Source organism: Hyperoodon ampullatus, assembly GCF_949752795.1.
Source record: "Hyperoodon ampullatus genome assembly, chromosome: 7".
Lineage (NCBI taxonomy): Eukaryota > Metazoa > Chordata > Mammalia > Artiodactyla > Ziphiidae > Hyperoodon > Hyperoodon ampullatus.
The window spans coordinates 7,723,927-7,750,326 of record NC_136920.1 but is presented as its reverse complement, the minus strand read 5'-3'; the positions used below and the strand labels follow the sequence as shown (position 1 = coordinate 7,750,326).

Here is a 26,400-nt window from a genome sequence, read left to right as displayed (position 1 = left end):
CTGTGAACAGCTGAGGAAGCTGCTGGAGGCATCCCAGCCGCGAGCCTGGGGGCCCTGGGGGCTGCCCGCCCAGCCTCCCCGGCCTGGAATCCCAGGGCACAGCAGGCCCCTCCCACCTGTTCTGGCTCTGCTCACATTCCTGGCTCCGCTCCCAGCTCTGCAGCCTCGGACGAGTGAGCTACCCCTCTGGCCTCAGTTTCCCCACCTGTTGGGGTGTGTGGGGGGCGTAATCGTAGTGCCGCCCCATAGACACACCTGAGGATGCAAAGAGGTGAGGCCAGCTCCCGTGGGCCCTCAGTAGTTATTAGCTATTAGGGTTACTATGGCAATCATAATCATTGTTATTCTCTGGGGCAAGGGCCCTCAGGGGATTCTGGAATCAGGTTCAGCTCCAGCTGAAAGGTGGCTTGGTGGGAACCGTCCCAGCTCGGCACACTCAGTCCATCTCTGATGAGTCCATCTCTGGTGAGTGTTGAGTTGCGTTCATTGCCCTGAGTGGCCTGATGGCTCCAGTCCTGGACTTGCTTCCTTGCCAAGGTCAATCCAGCATTTATTTTGTAGCTGGAAGCCCGGTGGGTTGGGTGCCGGGAACCCTGGGGCTGGGGGCGCAGGTACAGGTATCTGAGGGCAGCGTCTCTCCTGGAACCTGTGCTCTGTCAGAGGCTTGGCCGGCAGGGTGTGGCCAGGAGCTCAACCCCTGCCTCTCCGTCCTCAGAGGATGTTGTCGGAGACCCTGCTTCCTTCTTGCCTGAGCCATCCTGACCGACCTCCAGGGTCTCCTCTCTCATTGGCTGACCAGCATCCCCCTCCTCCCAGCCCCCAGCATCGCTGGCCTGCCCGCCCCCGCTTCCTACCCCGTCACCTTCCCCGCTGAAGGCGGGCGGGGCAGCCCAGGTGCTGGCCCTTCACCCTCAAACTGAGGTCCCTACTCCTCGTGGCTTCCCTGTCTGGGACGTGGATGGTCAGCGCCCTTTGCCTTCAGGGTGGAGCCGCTGCTCCTGTGCAGCCCTGAGCCCCCTGCCCTCCCTCCGTACCTGCCCTCTGCACCTGCTCAGGTGGGACCGGCCTCCTCCTTGACCTGGGAGGCTCCCGGCTCTCCTGACTCTGCTGTTGCCTCTAGCCCAGGAGTAATTTAAGCCTCTGGCAGGTGTGCCCGGCACAGAACCAGGCCCCTGGGAGCCAGATGAGCACAGGCAGGCAGGGGCTCCGTCCTCATGGCTGGCCCAGGCCAGCGGTGACTGTACCAGTGAGGGCTGTGAAGGGCCTTCCTTCCCGTGCCTGCTCCCCGGAGGTGCCATCTGGACCCCGTCTTCCTCTGGATCGGTGTCTCTCCCTTGCGAGAAAGCACGGAGGCCTCTCTCCCCGAAACGTTTACCTCCTGGAGGGCTGTTGCTCCACTCCTTCGACCAGCTCTTGAGGCAGGGAGGTCAGCCTCATCTCGGTGGTCACTGATGAGGCTGAGGGGCAACATGAGTTTGTGGAGTGACCCAGTGATGGGACGCGCCCCCTTCCTCCACCCCCAGACTCAAGGCTTCATCATGCAGGAGACACATAGTTCCACGCTTAGAACCCCTGAGGCCCCCTCAGAGCCCATGTGGTCCTTGTGAGGAGGGTCCCTGGTCGGGGGGTGGGGAGCGTGGACTTGGGCTCTTGGCTTGTTGTGTGGCTCCAGATGGGTGCACAGGAACGATTGTCTTCCCTGCCCACCCTGGCAGGTGGGAACCCGGGGTGGGTGCCCCAGAGATGAGCAGGAGACACTGTTGACCTACCAACCTGTTCGGGTTCGCCCTCCGGAGCAGTGTCCCGCTTTCTGGGCCCTGCTCTCTCTGCCTGGGAAGGAGCGGCAAGGAGCACTGGGCTGCAGCATGTGTCTGTGCTGCCCAAGGACAGAGGGGTTGTCCTGGAACGCACGAGGGGACCCAGACAGAGGCTGAGGGGCCGCGATCCTCCTGGGGCGGTCACGGCAGTGCCTCAGGGGGTGGTCTCCCCCTGTCTGGATGCTGCCCCGGTGTCTAGCCCTTTGGCAGAGAGTTCTGGGGTCATTTGATGGCCCCATTAGGTAAAACAAATGGATTTCAAGTGTGGAAAGAACCTGAGCACTTTGGTCTCTCATGGTTGATTGGCTGAGTGTGACTTTGGTCACCTTGTGCCTCCCTCTCCTGGTCCATAAAATGGGGTGATGGCAGCCCAACCTCCTATGAGGACCAGCTGACATCAGGTATGACTGGATCCCGTGCTGTGATTCAGAAAGCGTGGTCAGATGTGGGGAAGTGAGAGGCATCCAGGCACAGTCACTGAGAGAGGGGCTGGGGGAGGGGAGGAGGGGGGCTTCTCCAGGTTTTCTCTTGGGTGAAACCTGCTCCGTCTTTACCTACCTGTCTGCAGGGTCCCCAGCATGCTGGATGAGGTTAGCTGGGGCCCCGCAAAACCCTCATCGTGGGCTTCTTCACATTCTTATGAACCTCCAGACCTGATGCTCAGCTTGGTTCCAAAAATAATCAGTGCTGATCCTCGACGCTGAACTTTACAGGCAGCCCGCAAACTCACATAAATATTTGGAATTGAAAACTGCCAGCTCCTCAGAGAATGTCAGCATCCTGAGAGGCTTCAGCAGGGACCCGGGGCAAGAGGTTTGAGTTTTCTTTTATCTGATGGTTTTCGTCTGTCCCCTTCTCTCTGTGGGACTAAGTGCCCTGAGCCCAAGGTCCTGTTGGCTCCTGGGGCAGGCTCTGGGTCTTGGCACCCAGGTGGCTGCTTTTTTCCTGGAACAGAAGATCACTGGAAAACAGAGCCTCCCAATTTTGCCCCAAAAGAAGGAGATTTTGTGCATGATGGTCAACTTGGCATGTCTTTATTATCATTACTTTTTTGCTACACTTAAAGAGAAGCTGGTACAAAGGTATGTTTGTTCCTGAAGCGTGTTTCCTTTCCCAGATGTTCTTTTCTGCTGATTCCAAAATGCATTCTGAGCTCACCTCTCCGGTTTCCCCTCTGCGGGGCAGAACAATGGGGTCTCTGTCACCACACGGGGACGCCCCGCCGTCCTTGCCAGTGGGCGTGGGGGAGGAGGGCCGATCCCACCTTCCCCCACCGCGGTGGAAATGACCAGCCCGTGCCAGCCTGGTGAGAGGCCCTGGCTGACTGCCGGGGGCCTGGCGGTCTGCTTGCCTGTCGGGGGGATTTGAGGGTTGGGACTTAGAGGCACTGCAGCCTGCACCTTTGTCCCCAGTCCTTGAGTTAACTGTGTAGCCTTGCGCTAAATTCTTGTGTCTGCCTTGCGTTTGTGGACCCTGGGACTTGGTACTGTCTCTCTTACCAGGAGTTGATCTGGCCCCTTTCCTCTTCTTTTTGTCTTTCTTGTATCAAATACCAGTCCTGTGCCAAGGGCAGGTCTCCAGGACACAGTGCAGATGCAGAGTTGGCTGGAGAGCCAGGTAGAACCAGGGAGGGCATCACCAGAGCCCAGGGGGCTTCAGGCCCTCCTCCGCTGCTTGGCCTCTCGCTTCGTTACTTGAGACACAGGGTGTGTGTGCTCCTTGGGGGAGCTGTGAACCACACAGGCACGCGCGAGCTCACACACACACACACACACACACACACACACACACACACACAGTACCCTTAGAAGTGCCTCCTTGGTTGATTCCCAAGGACAGCTAAGTGACCCTGAAAGCTTGCACTTAGGGCAGTTCTGATAGTGGTCTCCATTAAGAACGATCTCTATGGGATCACTTTATTTGAGGCCTGCATTTAACGAAAATCTTTATTTTTTGGTCAATACATCCTGCCTTAGAACACCCGAGATAGAAATCTCTAGACTTTATAGATAAAAATAGCTCACATTTATTAAAAACTTACAGTGTACCAGGCAGGTTCTGAGATGTTCATCGATTGACTCATTGAATCCTTCCGACCTCTCTGGGGGCGGGGTGCCATCACACCCCATCACACAGATGAGGAAGCTGAGGCTAGGAGAGCCTGAGGAGCTCTCAGGGACATACAGGGACTGCAGTTGGCAGACTGAAGCTCCCGTGCCTACCTCTTTTTTTTTTTTTTTTTGCGGTATGGGGGCCTCTCACTGTTGTGGCCTCTCCCGTTGCGGAGCACAGGCTCCGGACGTGCAGGCTCAGCAGCCATGGCTCACGGGCCTAGCTGCTCCGCGGCATGTGGGATCTTCCCGGACCGGGGCACGAATCTGTGTCCCCTGCATCGGCAGGCAGACTTTCAACCACTGCGCCACCAGGGAAGCCCCCAGTGCCTACCTCTTAATTGCTGTTTGAATTGGCTGACGAGCCACAGTGCATTTAAATAAGCGTGGTGCTGAGCCCTCGGTCCAGACAAGGAAACAGGCCTGGAGGGGTCAGTGCCGTGAGAACCCCTCTCCGGGGTGGCCCGCCTCCTGTACAAACTTGGGGTGCCACCTGGGTCCCGTTTAGGTTGGGGCCTTGGGCCTTCGGCTGAAAGCCACTGACTTGCCTTCTGCCAGAATGGACACGCACTGTCATCTTCCAGGGCCCAAGTCAGTCCCCATCCCAAGACCTGTCTCTCCATCTTTGCCGTGGCCTTGGGCCGCTTTCGGGAGCCTGGCAGGCCAGGAGCCATGGAACCGAAATGGTATGTAATCAGAATGCTATATTTTGTCGAAAATAAGAATGTTAGGAATGGGCTGGTTTCTGGCAAGTCAAACTGGGACTCTGAAATACATATTTTTCCTGCTCTGCCCTGAACCTTCTAATTAGTGAGAACGCACATGGGCAGACATAACAGACATAAATCAGATGTCATATTCCCTAAACACTTGTCCTAGGTATCGCCGAGTGGGTGACATCCCACCGTTGCTGAATTAGGGCTTGCAGAGAGAGTGCATGTGTGGGTGTGGGTGTCGGGGTGTTTGTGGGTGCAGGAGAGGGAGGGAGGGACAGAGGTGCCTGAGGTGAGCCCTCACCACCTGTTTCCTTCCCTCTCAGACCCCTGGGCCTCTGCTTCCGGCCCGCCAGCCCTATCAGCACCTGCACAGCCACTGCGCTGGAATATATATATTTGCCCAATTAAAACATAATTATGGGGGAAATGGCTTTCATGGAGAAGCACTTTCCCTTGCAGGAAAATCTCCGCTGTACAGTGTTGCGTAGACCCTGGCTTCCACCACCGATGGGCTACAGTAATGGACTCGGTTTGGGGAAAGGCCATCTGTCTCTGCTGACTGGCCCTGGCGTGGGATGTGTCCTCCCCTCACTGGTGTTTGTACTGGACTCCAGACAGTGGTTGTGAACCAGCTCTGGGTGGCCTGTGGGCCGGATGCGAGCACTCGGCCTGGGGGTCCCGGTCAGGTGGGTCACCGGTTCTGTGCTGCGTTGGTCGTGGAGTGTGGACCGATGCCTTGGAGACTGTTGGGTCATCTGTAACCCGGGTGGTCTGTTGTAAACGATTTCCTCGTAACCAGATGGAGGAAGCCTCTCCATCAAGGCTGGCAGCCACTGGCCACAGCCAGAGGGGCTCCTCGTGGCAGCTGCATGTGTGGGGTGAGTGAGGCCCCCCTCCCCAGGGAGCCCCGGATCTCAGTGGCCGTCAGCCTCCTTGTCCGTGAAAGGCGGGGGAGGCAGCCGGGGGGTGGAAAGTGAGGGTGCGGAGCTGAGATCACCAACATCCTAGGACCCCAGGTTTTTCAAAACGTATCCCCTGGGCCAAGACTAGAAACTATTTGTGATCAGATAAATCTGGGGAGTCCTGGGGCTTAGGAAGTGAACTAGGTTTCTCACTGTGAGACTTCCCAGAGCCTTTAGAGTGGTAATCACGTGCCCCTGTGTCCCCCTCTGCCTAGGCAGCCTTGACAGGTTGGGGAGAGAGGGCGATGAGTGTCCTACGAGCTGGGTTGTGCCCAGAGTGACACACGACATCGCCGGCACTGCTCTTTGCTTGTCACCCTCGCTTTGGGGTGGCTTCTTCAAGCTGTCACCTCTGGATGGTGGCCCTCTCTCTCTCCGCTGACCGTGTGGGATGACCCAGCATCCTGTTTGAGTCTTAAGGTCAGAGTAAGCTCCCAGCGGTTCTCATCGAGGGATTTGGTGAGATTTGTCGACATTTATGTTCCTGGAGGTACTTGTTGGTTGCTTTGGGGCTTTGTCCCCTCACACAGATTTAGTCTAGAATCCACAGGGCTTTGGGGCAGGGGAGGTGGTGGAGGGAAAAGCCCAGCGCAGGATTGGGGCTCCACCCCCGCCGCTGCCAATTGCGTGCTGCATGGCCTTGCTATGTGACCTTGGTGACCGCTGTGCTTTGGATACCTTATCTGCTAAAAAAAAGGTAGATAAGATAGCTCCTCCCTCAGCAGGGGGTCATGAGGGTAAGTTGGGCAAAGGTAGAGGGTGGGGAGCACACAGCAGGCGTTTCTTGCTCTGCCTGGCCCCCTTGGGTCTGTGGTCCCCTGGGGGTGTTGGGCTGGGGGCTGGGCACTGGTGGTTACCACTTGCAAGGTGGGGGGCTAGGTGACAATCTGATGTCATCCCTGGGGGTGACCCTGGGCTGGGGGTGACCCTTTGCTGAGTGGGAATTAGGGCCACACGGTCATTCCTGGAATGGGCCAGGTCAGCTGGGTCAGGGTCGGGACCCTCAGAGTAGCCCTTGGGGGCGGTTGGCTGCCCTGATGACACCCAGGGGTCCCTCTGCAGGCACTGGGCCTGGGTCAGGTTCTGGCCCTTTGTTTGTCCCCCAGGTCTTCCAGTACCTACCAAGCCCAGGCTCTTCCCAGAACGGAGGTTCAGTCCTGTCCTCAGCATGGCCAGTGTGCCCTCCTGCCTGCCCTAGGGCCTGAGTGGCCCCATGTCAGGGCCATAGCCCCCCATGCAGGGGACAGCCCCCCAGCCCATCTCCCTGTTTCATGAAGACCGGGAGGCCCGCGTCCTAAGTTTCTTTGTGCTCTAAGGTGTCTGAAACAAACTACCTCATTTTCTTTTTATCTTTTGCAGCTGATTTCTTCTTTCCTGCTTCACCCCCCCAAACCTGCCCCCGACCGTTTCCTGTTCGCCTGCTTCCCTGACCTTTGAAATGTGGACCCTGCTCGGGAAGCTTGCCGGGGGCCTCAGGGTTAATTACCACCTTCCTATAGCTCGAGCACGCGCGTGCATGTGTGTGTGTGTGTGTGTGTGTGTGTGTGTATGTAGACTGGAATGGGGGCTGGGGAACATCAGAAATGGGGTGACTGAGCTGGAAGGGAGAGGATACTCTCCAAGCTGAGTTGGGAGCCTGGGCCTGGCTGAGGGTCGGGGCGGTGAGGGGGAACGTGTGGACAGGGGGGAGGCAGGTGAGGAGGCACTGGGAGCCGGACAAGTGTGGGCTGCGTGCGGGGAGCAGGGTGTGACCACATGGCTGGGCTGGGACGGGGGTGGGGGGTGGGGGGTGGCCTTTGTCCCGCACCCAGCCATGCACACAGACCTTAGGAAAGCAGGTTGGTGAATGTCCACAGCTCACCTGTCAGCCCGGGTCGAACGTAGGACTTCCAGTGTTCCGGAAGTTTCCTCGAGCTCCTTCCCAGCCATCACCCGTGTGCCCGGCCCCAGGAGCCACATTCTAGTTGTGTCTGTTCCGAACGCCCCCACCCCTGTGGTCGCGATAAAAGCTCTTTATAACCCGAGCAGTCTTGGTTTGGGAAAAGGCAGGCTGTCCTTCAGAATGGCTTACAGTTGTCTGCCCACCGTGGCGACATCTGCTACAGATTTGGAGCGAAATCTGGCGTTTCTTCGTTATTTGTATGCGCATGGCAGCAACTCAATCAATCAATCGATCATCATCAAGACAGCGCCTGGAGACTTCCCGGGTGGCGCAGTGGTTAAGACTCCGCGCTCCCAGTACAGGGGGCCCGAGTTCCGTCCCTGGTCAGGGAACTAGATCCCACACGCATGCCGCAACTAAGAGCCCACGGGCCACAGCTAAAGAGCCCACATGCTGCAACGAAGATCCCGCACGAAAAGATCCCACATGCCACGACTCAGACCCGGTGCAGCCGAATGAATGAATGAATAAATTAAAAAAAAAAGTGCCTGGAATGGGAAGGGTGGACCACCGCCCCTTTGGCAGCCAGCCCTGTTCTGCATGGGGCCGTGTGGGTGACACCCCCATCCCTGCCCTGGGGAGTGGGGTGTGGCCCGCCTGGTGAGGGTACACACAACACCCTCGGGGAAGCGGGGCGGGCTGGGAGGGCTCCCGGAGGACCCAGGCTTTCACCTGGGCCAGGCGTAGCCACCAGGGAGGGTTTGGTGGGAGTGGGGGCAGTGAAAGGCTTGGGGGTGGAGAGGCTGGGGACCGTGCAGGGGAGCCTGGGCGCCTGAGGCCATGGTGGGGGGACGGAGAGAGGAATTCGGGGATATTCCCTGGCTCAGTGGGTTCTGAGATGGGTGGTTGGGTGGGGGCTGTGATAACTCAGCTGAGGTGGAAACTGGGGAGTAGAATCATTCTCGGGCATTCGGAGATGTTATCAGAGATTCATCACTCGGGCTCAGCCCTTTCAGGCCTACAAGTTTGAGTTTGCCGAGCTTTCCATAAAAGGCAGAACATCTGTTCAGTTAAAGGAAACCCAAGATTTTATTATTGTTGTAAATGTCAAGTCTGTCCTTTAGGACATTTAGACAACTGCAGGATGGTGTCCCCAAAAAGAGCCTATCTCAGTTGGGTCGAAGCCTGAGATCAAACACGGGGTTCTGTGGCCGGAATTGTGGTCGCTGTAGCTGCACGAGGGCTGCCGTGGCCGCTGCCCCCGCTGTGAGAGCAGCACAGGTGGCGAGGGCCTCCCAGGAGCTGAGGGCAGGGATGGAAATGTGGGGCGGGGGGCCCTCGGCTTCGAGGAACTTCGCACAGAAAAGTGAGCTTGGATTTTTAGTATTGCTTCTCCCTTAATTAGGAAAGTTCCGTGAGACACCGAGGTGTGATTTTGCTGAGATGCTACTAATCGTACAGCAGTGACTATTTCCAGCCATTTTAACATCTCCGAGGCTCATTCTGGGCCAAGCCGCGTGTGGTTCTTTTATTGCGCTTGGAGGAGAGGGAGCTTTTCTGTGCTCGGAGCTGGGGAGGCTCGTTCGCTTGCACTTTGGGGGACCGCACAGGTTTCTCCTTGGTCCCCATCGTTTTAGCCAGATCAGTGCTTTTCACCCGTTTCCTCTTAGAGGGGGCATAGAGCTTTTCTGCCTGGGGAATGGGGGAGGCTTTGTCCCTATCCCAACCCAAGTGTCTTTGAAGTTTCATGTTTTATCATAAGATTCATGGGAATTTGGCAATCTCTTTCTGTTACCGTCATGCTAGTTTCATTTTTTTTTTAATGCTTTGAATTTTATTTGAAGCACCTGGGGGTATATTGAAGAAATAATGTGCCAGAATGTATGCCAAAAAAAATAACAAAATTTTACGGGGACACTAAAGAAGACCTAAATAAAGGTTCATGGATAGGGAGACAATATCGTGGAAATGTCAGGTTTCCCCTCCATGATGTATAGATTCAGCACGATTCCCGGGAGTGCTCTTCCCTTCCCTTCCCTTCCCGGTGCAGAAATGTTGGTGCCTGGCATCTGAGGATGGGAGGTCATGGTGGGGTGCCACGTAGAGGTGCCACTGGTGACATGGGCTGGGGGAGGTTGGTGGTGGGGGGAGGCCAGCAGAGCTTATGGGAGTGGTTGGGAGTTGGTGATACTGAGCAGGTAAGTAAATATTTTGACAATCACAAAAGCCACGTTTCCACTTTGGAGAGCATACTGACAAACGTAGAAAGAGGGGAGACTGGAAGGTACCCCGAGGAAAGGTTTAACGTTGCAAGGACAGCCATGAAGTCATGGGTTTTTACCACATGTACGCACACACACACACACACACAGAAATAGAGAAATGTTATGGGTGTGTGTGTAGGGATGTACGTATATACATATACAGTGGGTTTTCGTTATTCACGGTAGTTCTGGTGTATAAAGCCACCGCAAACGCTGAATGAGTGAATTCTGAACCACTGGTCCTGGGGGAGATACAGGCTTGGGTTCCCCCCCAGAGCTTCTGGTCACATTTTCATCTGTCGATCGGCACGCAGCCTTGTTGGACGTGTGTTTCTGTTTAAAGACACCTGATTTAATAGGTATTGTTGGTTCATTCACACTGACCCATGAGCAGTAATGCTGTAAGCTCATCTAACACCCATTTCCTCTGTGCGTACACCACGCTGCAGCCACCCTGCACACCAACAGCCCCTCAGCCCTGTGCCTGGGGCCATTTTCAACAGTGAAATCACCCACAGAAAGCACAGAAATGCCAACCATGTGGCACTAACGACTAGAGAGGCCGCTCGTTTACAGTGTGAGCTGAGACAGGAGGGCAGAGCACGCCTGTGCCGCCTTGGCTGGGAGCTGGTGCATCAGGTGACTGTTTTTCCACCCCTCTCTGTGCATGTGCATGTCCAGGAATGATCGGAAAATTCCTGGGCATCGATGGGGTTATAAATAAATCTGAGCCAGTGGGCGACTCTCCAGGCTGGCATCTGTGAATAAGGAGGAGGCACCGTGTGTATGTTTCCCAGCTCCGTCTGCTGAGAAGGCCCAGAAGCAGTGAGCACACCCAGCACCCAGGTCTTGGCTTCTAAGGATCACTCTCCACTCAAAGGAACCAGAGCTCCTCGAGAAAGGGCTGATTCTCCGGCTGGGGCAGGGAGAAGTACACATGAGCCTGGAGCATGTCACTGTCCCAGAAAAAGTAAATCCTCAAGCAATGATGGGGACGGACGTGTTAGGGGGACCCAAGAGCCAACGTAAAGGGACTCTCACTGTCCAAACGTAGGAAACATTTGAACATCAAAGTAAATGGGAATATTAGATCTTAACCCATTTCACGAAATAGGTATAGATGAGTCTACAGTGGCTTCAATTAATGAATAAATAGTACATAGTAGACATGCTTTAATGACCAGCCAACATGTAAAATAAAAAATCCTGAATGAAGGCTGTAGCTGTAGTTCTGAGTCATTCTTTTTAGTAGCTTATAATATTCTATGGTACTACTAGATCATCAGTTTTTATTTATGTTATTATTTTGAATAGTGTTAAACTACACATAACTTAAAATTTACCCTCTTAGCCATTTTAAACTGTCCAGTTCGGTAGCATGAAGGACATTCATGTGTTGTACAGCCACCACCCCCATCCATCTCCCACCATAATTGAATAAACTAGTAAACCCAGGCTTTCACCACCACAGACAACAGTGTCACAAGCGTCATTGTCTCTCTCTCTGTCCTGCCAGCTAAGCTCTGACATTTTTGCTTTTTTCATATCGTAAAAACTTTAAAAGCAATGCCATGAAAAATCCCACCACGGATTTTATGGAACTTGGGGAGCTGGTTGTAAAATGTGTAAGGGGATGTAGTGGACCCAGGGCAGCCAGGACTTTCTGAAGGACATGAACTAGGAGGGACTGTCTCTTCCGGCAGTCGGGGCTGGTTGGAAAGCCTCCTCAGCACGTGGTGTGGTGCAGGGCTGGGCAAGTAGAGAACAGAGGGCACGTGGAAGCAGACGTGGGCACAGCTGGAGGAGGAGCTCCTGCCCCTGGGGATGCAGGTGTGAGCAAGTGCGAAGGAGGGGTGGCGAGTGCCCAGTTTGTGAAGCCCAAGCGAGAAGCCACCCAGAGCCGTTAGGCGTCAGGAAGGTTATTGTGGGTAGAATTCATTGCCTTGAGCCCATAGCTGCATCTTGGGGTCGGACCTCCGCACGCTAGGCATTCGCTAAGTCTTGTTCATGTCTCCCTCCTCCAGGGAGCCCGCCAGCTTCACCAGACAGCTTGTTCTCCAGGCACCTCCTGTCCATGTCACTCATCTGCCTTTTCTTCCTGCTTAGGTGGTTAACCGCATGTGTGCATGTGTGTATAATGTGTGTCCTGCCCAACTGCGCTGTAGGCTCCCTGAGTGTACCCCACGTTGTCTTCCATTTCTTGGCCTTCCCCGTGGGGCTGGTGTGGGACGAAGGACCATTCCTGACCCATAATCCATAGTTTGCCTCCAGCCTCCAGCCTGCTCCAGTGAGCAATGTAACGCTTGGTGAATATCAATAAGGCATGTACTAAAAACGTTGCTTATTTTGGTGTAGTAGCAGAGGATTGGGTTACAGTGCGTTGGGTTGTGTTTAGTGTAACCATGTGAACAGTGTAAAATACAGGCTATTGGAATGGAAGCCCAGACATCTGCTATGAATTCTATATATAAATACTGGCTATGCTTACATGGGTTAAAATGGGATTGTTGGCACTGGGGTCTTCAGGCTCCTGATTCCACTGCGGTAGGGACTGCACGTTAATCACGGGTCCTGGTACCCGGGCCAGGACGGGAAAGAGTGGCCTTTGTCTGACACTGATGGGCTGAGGATGCTGGGAACGGCAGACCTACCCTAGAAATAGGTGGGAGGGGTCTACTCCCCGTCCCCCGGCAGGGAAACACGGAGAACCCACAGAACTCTGGGGGTGTTCTGAGGGCCACGCCAAGAAGGGGCTGCGTGAATCCAGGGTCACAGAAAGGGTCATCCGTGCCTGAGTTAGCCGATTGGGAAGCCAGGATGAAGGAAGGTCACGGGGGGAATTCAGTGGGCTTGGGGTGCAGTGGTGCCTTTAGAAATTATCTATTGAGGTGAAATTTATGCAACGTAAAATTAACCATTTTAAAGTGAATAATCCATTGGCCTTTAGTGCATTCACAGTGTCGGGTAGCCACCATGATCTAGTTCCAGAACATTCCATTGCCCCCATAGGAAACCCTGTCCCCATTAAGGGGTTTTGCCTCATCCCCCACCCCACTCCCCCAGCCCCTGGCCACTACCGATCTGTGTGTCTGTCTTTGTGGATTTACCTACTTGGGACATTTCGTGTGACTGGAATCCTGTGCTGTGTGGCCTCTTGTGTCTGTCTTCTTCTGGAGCATCATGTTTTCAAGGGTCATCCATGTTGTAGCCTGTGTCAGTCCTTCACTGCTTTTTATGGCTGAATTATATTTCGTTGTAGAGCACGTTTTGTTTATCCATTTGCCCGTGGATGGACATTTGGGCTACCTCTGCCTTTGGGTGACTGTGAATCGTGCTGCTGTGACCATGCATGTACAAGTATTTATTTGAGTCCTCTTAGTTCTCTTGGGTGCGAAACAGGAGGTTAAAGGCGCTGACTCTCCAAGTGGGGAGATTGATAGTAAAGCAGCTGGAATGGCAAACCGGAGCACCAGGAGAGGAAAAATTAGGAGCGTTTTAGAAACCTTTCCCGATCACATGGTGTCCCATTCTCTGGGTTTCCCATGCATGTTATAGCTGTAGTAAGATTCCCTTAAACTTGGAGAGTTGGGACCCATGGAATGGGTGGCACGCATTATTGCTTTAAAGGGTCTGCATTTGCTCACCCAATCTCACCAGTCCTCTCAGCCTGAAGTGTCCGGCCTTATGTCTCATCCAGCTGTCGGTGTAGATGTGGTCAATCTAGGTTGCATCACAGCCCCTGAACGAATTTTGTAAGAATTTCTCTCTCTTTCGCTGTCTTTGTGTTTTGTCTTTGAAATTTATTTTTATAATGGGGTTTAGCTGATTTTCACTGCTGTGTTTATGCCTCTCTACACACACTTGATTCACTTACAGAAACATATGAATACATAGGTTTTAAGATTCTTACTAGTCAGATATATTCTTCTGAGGTGAATAGGGGGTGTTGAGTCCAGTTCATTGAGCAAGGAGTAGGTCTTGTCTTTTACATATTTGGTTTATGGAACAGTATCTGTGCTAATTTCAAACTCTCATTTTATGCATCACCCCACCTCACCTTTCCCCTTAAGCAGGCATAAGTGTGTTTTCTAAATGTGTGACTGTGTTCTGCTTTGTAATTCAGCTCATGTGTAGCCATGTTTACATTCCCTCTATAAGTGATATCTTATGGTAAATTTCTTTTTCTGTGTGACTTATTTCACTTAGAATCATCGTACCTAAATCCACTCATTATGCTGCTACTAGCCTTATGACATTGTTTTCATGGCTGAGTGATATTCCATTGTACATAAGTACCACAACTTCTTTATCCATTTTTCTCTTTCCTGGGATATTTAAGGTGTACCAAAGTCAAGGTTCTTGTTAACAGAGCAGCCCTAAACTTTGGGGTGCCTGTGTCTTGTTGATTTTTAGTTTTCCCAAAATATACGACCATGAGTGGAAGTGCGCTATGCTCTGTAGCTGTGTTTTTTAGATGTTTTAGGAAACACCATACACTTCTCCAGAGTGGCTGTTGGCAATTTACATCCCGCCCATCAGCGTAACAAGGCTTCCTGTTCTCCATGGCCTGTCCTGCCTTTCTGGTTTTTACACTTTTTTCGGATGGCCCTTTTGACCGGTGGGAAGTGAGACTTCTTTGTAGTGCGGATTTGCATTGCCCGCTTGCTTGGTTGGCCAAAAAGCCTGGGAGTGGAATTGCTGGGTCACTTGGTAGCTTGATGGGTAACTTTTTGAAAAATTAATTAATTATTTTTGGCTGCATTGGGTCTTTGTTGCTGCGCACGGGCTTTCTCTCGTTGCGGTGAGCGGGGGCTACTCTTCGTTGCGGTGCACGGGCTTCTCATTGTGTTGGCTTCTCTCGTTGTGGAGCGCAGGCTCTAGGCATGCGGGCGCAGTAGTTGTGGCTCGTGGGCTCAGTAGTTGGGGCTCGCGGGCTCAGTAGTTGGGGCTCGCGGCCTCTAGAGCGCAGGCTCAGTAGTTGTGGTGCATGGGCTTAGTTGCTCCGTGGCATGTGGGATCTTCCCAGACCAGGGATTGAACCCGTGTTCTCTGCATTGGCAGGTGGATTCTTAACCACTGCGCCACCAGGGAAGCCCCTCAACAGGTAACTTTTTGAGGACCTGCTGGGTGCTCTGCACTGCAGCCCCACAGCAGCCAGCGGTGCCTTTTAAGTAGTTACCATTTCCTGCTGGATGGATGAGGAAACAGGCTCAGAGCAGAGATAAAAAGTCTGGCCCCAAATCTCGCAGCTGGAGGCCAGGCTGGGGCTTGAACGAGAGTCTGAGCTGATGTGCTTTCCTTTGTAGCAGGACCGGCCCGGGACTGAATGAAAGAAACATTTAATGAACTACAAGCACCAGCGCTGCCCCGGCTGGTGTTTACTGAGTGCCTAAAATGTGCTGCTACCGGGCTGAGGCTTGGTATGAATTGTTCTGTTGAAGCCTCACAGTCTCTGAGGTGGGGGTGCAGTGAGGGCCCCCGTCTCACAGGACGTTGAGCTCAGAGAGGCCCAGATCTGAGCCGTGCCCCTGAGCTGGCTCCAGGCTGCTCACTCGGGGGGCCGACCCGGTCTGTGTACCCTTGTGATAACGTGGTCCTGAAAAAAAACTTGCACAGAGAATGTCATAGCACCATAAATGGAACCTGGGGTTAAAACATTTAAAGATATTTATCCAGAGACTCAACAAAGTCATCTTTCATTATGCAGTCCTTTTTTCAATCTTTGTCCCCACCTAGCACCTTCTCATACCTGCAATTCTAGTACAAATCGGGGTTTATAGTTATGTTGTGTATGTGTGTTGACTTAACATTTCTTACACATTTTCTGGTGTCACTGCAGTCATTTTCTTACTACTTTAATGGACACAACTTTCTACTGAGAGAACAGCCTAGGTACCCCGATGTTGGAGATTTTTTATTTGTTTATTTTTCTTATTATAAGGAAGGCTGCAGCAAATATTGTGTCTAGGACCTTTTCCTTCCTTCAAGTGTTCCTTGGGATAAGGTCCTGTGAGGCCAATCCCTAGGGAGAGGGTTTAAACGTTTTATGGTCCTTAATACCAGATACCGTGGTATTTCCTAAAAGGGTTGTTCCTGCATCTGCGGCGGCCAGGTGACCCCGTGTGAGTCCCGGGGTGCAGTGGTGGCTGGGCTGCCGGCCCAGCTCTCAGCCTCTCTGCCCTGCACTCCTCTCCCTCCTCACACTGCCTGTTTCTTCTCCTCACTGCCCCAAAAGCTTGGGCCACTGGTCAAGAGATCATCCCTGGAGTGACCTGGGGCAGGTCAAAGCACCCTTCCAAGAGCTGCAGTCTCCTCACCTGGGAGATACACACCTGAGCCCCCTGACCTACAGGGTCTTGGGCCCGTGGGCATGTTACCTCGGGAAGGAGCACATAGGACCATCTGCCGCTTCCTGAATGCTTTGCCCCAGGACCTTTGCACTGGTCATCCCCTCTGCCAGGATGCCCTCCCTCCGGCCCTCTCTCGCCCCCTTCAAGTCTTTGCCCAGGTGTCACTTTCTCAGCGAGGCCACCCTGACCATCTTACGTGAAACGGCAGACCCCACTCCCAAATCCTTTACCCTGCTCTGTGTTGCAAACCGCAGCATTGACGTTGCGAAGCATGACTGACATCGCCTTACCCATCATGGGGTCGCTTGTTGTCTTTTCCCCCCACGTAATACAGGACACGAGGGTGGGTTCTTGGTTCGGTTGCGTGTCCCAGCCAGGCTGGCATGTGCTACATGACACCCTGCTGCCTGCCCACTGGCCGGCTCTGTCGTGGTCTCAGCCCGGTGCATCACTCCTCAGGACAGCCTGTCCCGACGCCAGCCCCTCACCTGGCCACTCTAATCCTGCCCGCCTCCCCAGCCTCTCTCCTCCCGTGGGGAAGGAGGGGCCCCAGGAGGCCACATCTCCCAGATGAGCCAGGGTACCCGTGGCCCCTGGTAGGCTTGGGGCCGCATCAGCCGGGGCTCCCCAAGCCCGAGGAGGGGCACTGGGCAGGTAGGTGCCAGCTGGGGGGGGGGCAGCCCCCCACAAGAGGCCCCCATCGCCATGAGTCCCCAGGGTGACGGGAGAGTGAAGTGGGTGCCTCTTCAAACTTAGGAATTGAGTGTGTGGTGGTTTCTAGATGTCTTCGAAGCAGGAGTGGCTTCTCCTGGAGAGAGCCTGCCCGCCCTGGCCCTCCTAGGAGCCTCAGTTTGGGAAAAGCACAGGAAATTGAAATCCACCCCCCATCACCTGTGGCCTTTGAAGGATGCACCTGAACTGCCCAGAGTGTAAACTGTGGGGGAAATGTGGTCTTTCCAGTTTGGAGAGAAAGAGCAGAATTAGGATTTTTTGTGCGGGGTGGGGGGCAGCTTCCAGGGCTCCCCGCCTCCTGATTCTCCCCCAGCCCAGGCTCCCTGACCTCTGGGACTTTGGCTGCGGGAAGGGTTAACTTACTGGGTGTCTGGCCAACAGCTGGGACTGGCGACTCACCCCGTGGGTACCTCCCTCCAAAGCGCTCCCCCTGGGGGCTGGAATGCCTCTGATTGGAGACTCCTGTCTGCGGGGCCGTCCGCCTCTTGATGCTGATGCCGGGTCGTCCCTCACCTGTGGCCACCAACTCCCACTGGAATACCTGTGGCAGCGGGGAGCTTGCCTTCTCCTGAGATGGTCCCTTGCACTGTCGCCCAGAGGTGCTCGTTTAGAGGAGAGTGCAGTCAGCGTCCTCCCTGCTGGCCTTCGTGGGAGCTGGGTGCCTCAGGCGGGAGCTGGGTCCCATCCTGGTGGGGGAACGTCACGGGGCCTTGGTGTGTGCACCTGTGTCTGTTTCTGGGGAGAGGGTCAGCTTATCCGAGGGCTCTGTGACCCCCGAGGTTAGGAACCACCCGGGCCGGTCCTGCCTTTGCCGGATGAGAGGGGAGGAATCTCAGGAGGCCGGGCACGGTGAACCTCGCAGGCGGGGTGGGATTACTGGTCGTCTGCGCTCCAGTGGCCGGCAGGGCCCTGGTCGGCGGGGCCCTGGTGACGATGAATGGGCAGGTGCTCTGGGGGCACCCGTCGCCCTGCATGTGCTGTGGGATGTCTGTTTGCAGCAGCTTTTCTGCCTCGGTCCACAGGCCTCCAGATCCCACACGACTCTTCCTGCGAAGGCCCTCTGCCTCTGGTCTATACGATTCTTCCTCCTCTGAAGGGCTGGACCCTCCCTGGTCCTGGGGATCATCCCCTTGCCCACCGTCCTCCGACCGGCCGGCCTCTGACCCTCGGATGGCACCCGACTGCCGGCAGTGCCTCTGGTGGTGTGTGTCACTGCCACTCTGCTCTCTGGAACCTCTGGCTGGCAGTGGGGACCCAGACCCTTCTGGGCACCCCACCCTTTCCCTTCTCACCTGTCACAGGGCAGAGGTGACTCACTGTCTTGAAATTAGGATGCTAGGGGCCGGGTGGGCAGGATGAAATGTATTTATAGAGCAGCTGCTGTGTGCTGGCCCTGGGCAGGGCAGGGCATTCTTAGACGGGCAGACAAGCCGTCCTGGAGTGCAGGGTCCACTGGGACCCTCAGCATATTGTAGCAGCTGGGAAAACAGGGAAACTTCCATTTTTAATTAAAAAAACCTTTTTACTGAAGTGCGTATACACAGAAAAGTGATGCCTTTTTACAAACTAAATACACCTGTGCAACCAGCACACGATGCCTGTTCCAGAGTGTGGCACCTCTGGTGTGCTGTTGAACTTTGTTCCTCTCGAAGCCTTATCTTACCCTTCTGTAAAATGGGTGAACTGTCACCCACAGCCCAGGCCTGTGTGCCGAGAGCCCAGGGGGCCCAGAGAGGAGCCTGCCCAACTCTGTGTGCTGTGTGTGACGTTCAAAGAGCCATCAGCCTGTGAGGAGGTGCACTCTTTATTATCCATCTGTACCTGCTTGGGGCAGGGAGGGGTGAGATTAGGGACAGATGTTCTTTGGTGGCCATCTCCTCCTTGCAAGAGGTCAGGATGCCCAGCTCAGATGTAGTTGTTACATCCCGGTGTTTGATCTTTGCCGTGTCCCTGCTGCCACAAAGAACTGTGGACGTGACATAATGATGGTGGTGGTGGGAGTGGTGGAGCCCCGGAGACGGTCCTGACCTCGAACCCTCCGCACGTCCTCCTGCCCTGCGGAGGAGGGGCCTGGGTGGGACACACGGTGATTTCAGGAACTGCAGCGCTGTCTGCTGCGTTGAACGAGCCTCTGAATGGGTGGCTGGGCCCGCCCAGGTGCCTTCCCGGCAGTGGCTGGGGATGGAAGGAAGGGGCCGGGAGCCTCGGGCACGGGCCGGGCAGGGTCCGGGCACCTAGCCCCCCGTCCTGGGCTGTGCGGCCCGCGGCTCAGCCTGCGGTCCTCACGGTTTGCTTCTGCCCCCACAGCCTCGCCGCTCCTCCTGTTTGCCAACCGCCGGGACGTACGGCTGGTGGACGCCGGCGGAGTCAAGTTGGAGTCCACCATTGTGGTCAGCGGCCTGGAGGATGCGGCCGCGGTGGATTTCCAGTTCTCCAAGGGAGCCGTGTACTGGACGGATGTGAGCGAGGAGGCCATCAAGCAGACCTACCTGAACCAGACGGGGGCTGCCGTGCAGACCGTGGTCATCTCCGGCCTGGTGTCACCCGATGGCCTGGCCTGCGACTGGGTCGGCAAAAAGCTGTACTGGACGGACTCGGAGACCAATCGCATCGAGGTGGCCAATCTCAATGGGACGTCCCGGAAGGTCCTCTTCTGGCAGGACCTGGACCAGCCGCGGGCCATCGCCTTGGACCCCGCTCACGGGTAAACCCAGTGCCTCTCCTCCCTGGTGCGAGCGGGTGGGGTCGTGATTTCCCTCTTGAACTTACTTGAGCCCACATACCTTTTTTAGAGAAAATGCGGCAGTCTTAAAATGAGTTCGCTTTCAGAATTTGTTGTTGTTGAGAACGATTTCCCCTTGATACCCTGTAGTGTTTTTTTTTTTTTTAAACTCGCTGCCTCTGAGGCAACTGATGTTCTTGGCTGTGGATTCGAATCATTAAACGTCTCAGATGTGTGTGTGTGATGGTGTCCGAGGAGGTGCGAGCGCTCTGACAGGTAGAACTCACACCTTTCGCTTCCTTTATGACTGCATCAGCTGAAAACGGGTGGAAAAAGTGAAACTCCTTGTCCAGAAGTGGAACTTGCTGCAGATGGTTTCTCTTGTGTCTTCTGGAAGCCCTCTGCTTCCCCCTGCTTCCCAGTCTGGCTGAGCTCACGTGACCTACGAAGGCTCAGGGCCCAGCCATGAGTTCCAGGTGGGGTTTTGTGAGTGGCGGCAAAGCTAAGAACATGTGCAGAGTTGAAGGCTGGGATGGAGAGATTGTGGGGAGATGACCGAGCTGCCCAGCCAGGCCAGGCTCATTGCAGACTTTCATGAGCGGAAGCTGTTTGTTTGGTCATCCCTCAGCCCTCTATTCCCTCTTCCTGCCACCTGGGAAGGCCACACTCTTAGCCAGGCTGCATCAAGCCAGGCACCTGCCTCCTGGCCGTGCTCGACCCACTGCTGTGTCTGCCCACTTCTCTGCTGTTCGTGTGTCAGAAATGGCTGTTGGGCATCTGGAACAGAAACACCATAGGACTCTGGGTTCTGGTCCTGATGCCCCTGACTTGCTGTTGCCCCTGGCAGTGCCCTCCCCTGCCCTGGAGGGGTGGTGACACTGGCCGCACTGCCTGCAGCCCAGGATGGAAGGGCCTCTCAGCCCGCCTTGATGCTTGGTTGGGAAGTGCTCAGTTGGGAGGTGCTTGGTACTTGGTTGAGAAGTGCTTAGTTGGGAGATGCTTAGTACTTAGTTGGGAAGTGCTCAGTTGGGAGGTGTTTTGATGCTTGGTTGGGAAGTGCTCAGTGAGGAGGTGCTTGGTACTTGGTTGGGAAGTGCTCAGTTGGGAGGTGCTTGGTGCTTGGTTGGGAGGTGCTCAGTTGGGAGGTGCTTGGTGCTTGGTTGGGAGGTACTCAGTTGGGAGTGCTTGGTGCTTGACACTCGGTTGGGAGGTGCTTGATGCTTGGTTGGGAAGTGCTCAGTTTGGAGGTGCTTGGTACTTAGTTGGGAGGCACTCAGTTGGGAGGTGCTTGATGCTTGGTTGGGAAGTGCTCAGTGAGGAGGTGCTTGGTGCTTGGTTGGGAGGTGCTCAGTTGGGAGTGCTTGGTGCTTGACACAGTTGGGAGGTGCTTGATGCTTGGTTGGGAAGTGCTCAATTGGGAGGTGCTTGGTGCTTGGTTGGGGGTGCTCAGTTGGGAGGTGCTTGGTGCTTGGTTGGGAGGTGCTCAGTTGGGAGGTGCTTGGTACTTGGTTGGGAGGTGCTCAGTTGGGAGGTGCTTGGTGCTTGGTTGGGAGGTGCTCAGTTGGGAGGTGCTTATTGCTTGGTTGGGAGGTGCTCAGTTGGGAGGTGCTTGGTACTTGGTTGGGAGGCAGTCAATTGGGAGGTGCTTGGTGCTTGGTTGGGAGGTGCTTGTTGCTTGGTTGAGAGGTGCTCAGTTGGGAGGTGCTTGGTACTTAGTTGGGAAGTACTCAGTTGGGAGGTGCTTGCTGCTTGGTTGGGAGGTGCTCAGTTGGGAGTGCTTGGTGTTTGATGCTCGGTTGGGAAGTGCTCAGTTGGGAGGTGCTTGGTACTTGATTGGGAACAGTCGTCTTCACGCTCACACCCAGGCTGGCTTTGCCTGTAGCATCCCTAGGAGTTGGTCCGTCTCTGGCTCTGTCTTTTCTTATTAAATGTTTGAAATCTTCTCTGATCTTGCCTCTGAATTCTTCCCCCAGATCCTGCTGGGATCACACCCCTGCCCCTGAGGCAGAGTTGACTTTGGTGTTGATGCCCTGGGCAGGATATCTGAGGCCCCAGCCTCTCCCCCGCGTCTCCCGCCGCCCCAGTGATGTGTCTGATGCGTGATGGAGCAAAGCGGTGGTGCCAGGTGTCCCACTCACCAGATCGAATGACAGTGATAACGCTGGACTCTGGTCCCAGCTTCATCTGTGGTGTGGTCGAGGTTAGCAGTGTCCGCTCCGTCCCCTTAGACGCTGTTGCCCAGGAGGGCAGGACTCCAGGCCAGTGCCCAGGGACCATGGGCAGCAGCCCACTCTGCCAAATACTGGCCCGGCGGTGGTCCTTGCCATGAGTTTGAGCTGAGTCCTGGGGGCAGGACTGCTGTCCTGAGAGTGGGGATAGTGGGCTTCATTCTCTGTCCTGGCCACAGACTCGCGTCTGCAGGGAGCAGCACTGCCTCCTCCCGGCCCTGTTGGAATCTCTGCTGTCTCCGTGTGTCCTCTTGTGATGCAGCCTTTCTGCCTCACAACTAGGGTCCCTCCTCAGATGAGGGGATACTGCCCTTGATGTGTCATCAGGAAGGAGGGTTCTCGGTCTGAACGTCCACCTCAGGGTGCACATGACCAAGAGCCCCATAGCCAGGAGGACCCACAGACCCCAGGGCCTGGACTTGGTCGGGTTCAGCAGCACGGGTGGCAAAGGGCAGGTGTCCCGGCAAGGCTGGGGAGGCACCTCCGCTCCCAGCACTGGCTGCCCACTTGGGTGGCAGAGCGGGCTCCAGGGAGGACTCTCTGGCCCTGAGGACCCGGGGCCGGGAAGACATCAGCCCAGCGCTGGGGGGTGGCCCAGGCCTGTCCCAGCCCACGAGGGGCTGCTGTGGCTCCTGGGTCTCGAGTTAAAGCCCGGCTGAAACCCAACGCCCTCTTTAAAATGCAAAATGGCCCTTCCCTAAAATAACACACAACCACAACCGCAGCCAGCCTCTGCCCTCTGCGCCGAGACCAGGCTGCAGGGCTTTGCTTCAGGAGTTGATTTTCCTCCGTGGAGCTTGGCTGGGCCTGAGGCAGCGTTGAAGGCTCTGAACGAGCACATCCACGCCAGCTGGGCTCTGGGAACAGGGTGGCTTGCAAATTCCCCATTTAAGGAAACCAGCCGGGCCTCTGTTATGAAACCCGGGGGAAAGAATTTGAATTATGCTCCTCGCGGAGGTCTTGAGCCTGCACATTTTCCGGCCTTTCCCGTTGGCCACCAAGAAGCGTTCAGGGAGCATGTGAGTGGATGGCTCTGAGATTGATTCTCCTGATACCTTCTGGGCAGACGGCGGGAGGGCTGGGCTCTTTCCAGGCTGCTGGGGGTGGGAAAAGCACAGGGAGAGAAAGGTGCCTGCACCAGGCCGGCGGGAGCCTTTGCTGAGCTGGCCGACGGCACCTGCGAGCCTCGGGTGCCCGGAGCCTCGGGTGCCCGGAGGTCACCACCACCCCAGGCGGGGGGGTGGGTCAGTCAGCGGCCAGACTCTGACCTCAACCGGAGAACCGTGTTACGCTCCCAGAGCTTGTGACCTGGGGCAGCGCAGCCTTCCGGAGCCTCGGTTTTCTCACCTGTCCAATGGGCATAGTCCCTGCGTCACTTCTTCAGCGGAGAGCAGAGTGGAGAGCTTGTTGGAGAGGTGTTCTGAGTTCTCTGTCCCCATGGGGGCTGGAGAGCAGGGGAGCTTGGTGACAATGGCGGGGTGTGGTTGGCCCCTCGCCGCACGTGAAGCCCCCAGGAGCTCATTATCATCATCTGTCATAACCCGTCTAGCAGGTGGCAACAGTGCCAGCTCCGAAGTGACACCCCTCTGGGACGGCCGCATGGCCCCATGAATGGGGGTGGCCCTCGGAGCTGCCATCTCGGGGGAGTGGCAGCTTGTGTGCGTGTCATTTTCTCTCTCCTGCTGGACAGAGACCCCCACCAAAGGGCAAGGCTGGGCCTGTTCTCCCCATGTGCCTGATGACTTTGCTGGTCCCTGGTGGACGGCAGCTCAGGCTTTACCGCTGAAGATGTGGGGGCTGAGAGCAGGAGTGGAGAGGGAGTGCGGGGAGGGGACTTGATCGGTAATAGAAGCAGCTTGAAGGGAAGCAAGCCTATGGGCCCAAGGAACTAGGACGTCTGAGAAGTGACCTGTTCTCACTCCCACCATGTCCCACGGCCCCACCTCTCCCCATCTGGGCTTGGGCTCTCTTTCCTGGCAGGCCCTCCCACGATGGCACAGGTGGCTCCCAGGAGCCCCCTGCCCTCCCCTTGCAGGCTGACTCCCATCCGCCTGTCTCTAAAGCAGCCACCAAGGCTGAGGGTAATGGGGTTTGTTGATTGCTCAGGACTGATCTGTGCCCACTCCAGGAGGGGGTGTGGGAGCAGACACACCACCTGGAGAGTTTCATGGACCTCGAGTGGAGGGGGGGTTCCTCAAAGGGAAATCCAGGCACTGTCCCCCTTCTCTGTGGAGAGACACTAGTGGACAAAGTAAAGTGAAACAGGTCTGCCACCCCTTGTGCCCCGTGGCTTGTCCACCGCCGACTGGGCCAGAAACCCAAGGGACTCATGTCCTCAAGGCTGGTGCGGTTCCCTCTGCTCTCCACTGAAGAGCCATGCTGAGAGGGCGCCCTGCCTGGACATCTGGGCACTGGTGGGGTTTGAACCCATCAGCCCAGATGCCTGCATATTATCTCTGCTCCTGGGAAGGGACATCAAATAAGGAAGCCTCTAAGGAGGCGGAGGTTTCTGGCTGGAAACTCTAAGAACATGGTTAAGCAGAGCTGAATCACCCACAACCCACCCAGAATAACTGGTATGTTTCAGTGTATACCTCACCTACGCATTGTTGTTTTTAACAGACTTCATTTTTTTTTTTTTTTTTTTTTTTGCGGTACGCGGGCCTCCCACCGCCGCGGCCCCGCCCGCCGCAGAGCACAGGCTCCGGACGCGTAGGCCCAGCGGCCACAGCCCGTGGGCCCAGCCGCTCCGCAGCACGTGGGACCCTCCTGGACCGGGGCACGAACCCGTGTCCCCTGCATCGGCAGGCAGACTCTCAACCACTGCGCCACCAGGGAAGCCCCAGACTTCATTTTTTAAAAGCAGTTTTAGGCTCACAGAAAAATTGAGGGCAAGTTACAGAGAGTCTTTTGACAAAGATTTAATGTCACGTATCCATGGTTGTATTATCCTACAGAATCGTTTTGCTACCCTACGAATCCTCTGTGCTCCATCAGTGCATCCCTCCCCAGTCCCCGGCAGCCCCTGATCTTTTTCTGTCTCCATAGTTTTACCTTCAACAGTGTCGTATGTGGGAACCATAGAATGTGTAGCCTTTTCACGTTGGCTTCTTTCACTTAGTAACATGCATTTAATGTTCCTCCGTGTCTTTTCATGGCTTAATAGCTCATTTCTTCTTAGCACTGAATAATATTCCATTTTACATATTTTAATTGCCTTTTAGAAGTTCATTTACAGCGTTTTCATAGTAGCAAAAAATCAGAAGCAACGCAAACGTTCCATGTGGAATCACTTAAATAATTTACCGTACTATATAGCCATTAAAAGAACAAGGAAGATTTCGATTAGTAAGAAGAGGATACCTGGAATATGTTGCTAAATGAGAACAAGTGGAAACAAGTATATTTGATTATGCAACTTTGATTAAAAATTAATATATTACAGGGAATTCCCCGGCAGTCCAGTGGTTAGGATTCTGTGCTTTCACTGCCGAGGGCCTGGGTTCAATCCTTGGTTGGGGAACTAATAAGATCCTGCAAGCAATGCGGCCAAAAAAGAAAAAAAAAGAAAAAATTAATATATTACTGACTGCTTAGAAAGCAAATTGGAAGTAATGATACCCTCGGCCCTAAACGTTGGGCGAGATTTCAAGGCAAATTCACTGTCTCTGTTTCATACGCTTGCATTCATATAGACAGAAAACAAAAACAAAGCAAAAACGAGCTTTTCTCATCGTGCTTCTGTCCTCCTTGTTAGGTACATGTACTGGACAGACTGGGGAGAGATACCCCGGATCGAACGGGCAGGGATGGATGGCAGCACCCGGAAGGTTATCGTGGACTCGGACATTTACTGGCCCAACGGCCTGACCATCGACCTGGAGGAGCAGAAGCTGTACTGGGCGGATGCCAAGCTCAGCTTCATCCACCGCGCCAACCTGGACGGCTCCTTCCGGTAAGTTCCACCCGGCTCTGGGCCCCCACCTTCCCCACAGGGTCCTGGCCAGTCCCAGCTGGGCGTTGGCTGATCCTTCTCAACTCAGGCCAGTGGTCTTACACCTGAAACCCTGGGGGCCTGAGGCCTGCAGGCCTTTTCAGAGCTGAGATCCATAACAGTGCACACACCATGTCTGACATCCCACCCAAGCAGGGTCTGGGGTGGCATCTGCGTCTATTTTATAGCAAAATGTAGAATGCTCATTCTAAGTGGGATTGAAAAGGCTATAAAGAGCCCTACATCCAAAGCAGTTTCATGGCTCCTCAGGGTGTGAACATTGAATTAACGTAGGATCCAGCAATTCTGCTCCTAGGTTTATGGCCCCAAAGAATTGAAAATTGGTATCGAAATAAATACTTGTACACAAATATCCGTCGCAGGAGCATCCACAATAGCTAAAAGGTAGAAACAACTGAAATGTCCACCAACAGATGAGTGACGGATGGATAAGCAAGACTGTGGCATATCTGTACAGTGGAGTGGTGCTCATCCATAACAAGGAGTGAAGCACGGGTGGATGCCACACCATGGATGGGCCTTGAAAACATGCTGCTAAGTGAAAGAAGCCGGACACCAAAGGCCACATATCGTGTGACTTCATTGATGTGAAAAGTCCAGA

At 54.9% G+C, this 26,400-nt stretch overlaps 1 protein-coding gene across 2 annotated transcripts in view; it reads left to right on the top strand.

Moving 5' to 3' along the window:
* Window positions 1-26,400, top strand: part of LRP5 (LDL receptor related protein 5) — a 120,892-nt gene that overhangs the window by 11,402 nt on the left and 83,090 nt on the right. For both annotated transcript variants that reach the window (XM_079708286.1, XM_079708285.1), the window contains exons 2-3: window positions 19,142-19,538; window positions 25,542-25,739. In XM_079708286.1, coding sequence (XP_079564412.1) covers window positions 19,142-19,538; window positions 25,542-25,739 — 595 coding nt within the window. The remainder of the gene's footprint in view (window positions 1-19,141; window positions 19,539-25,541; window positions 25,740-26,400) is intronic.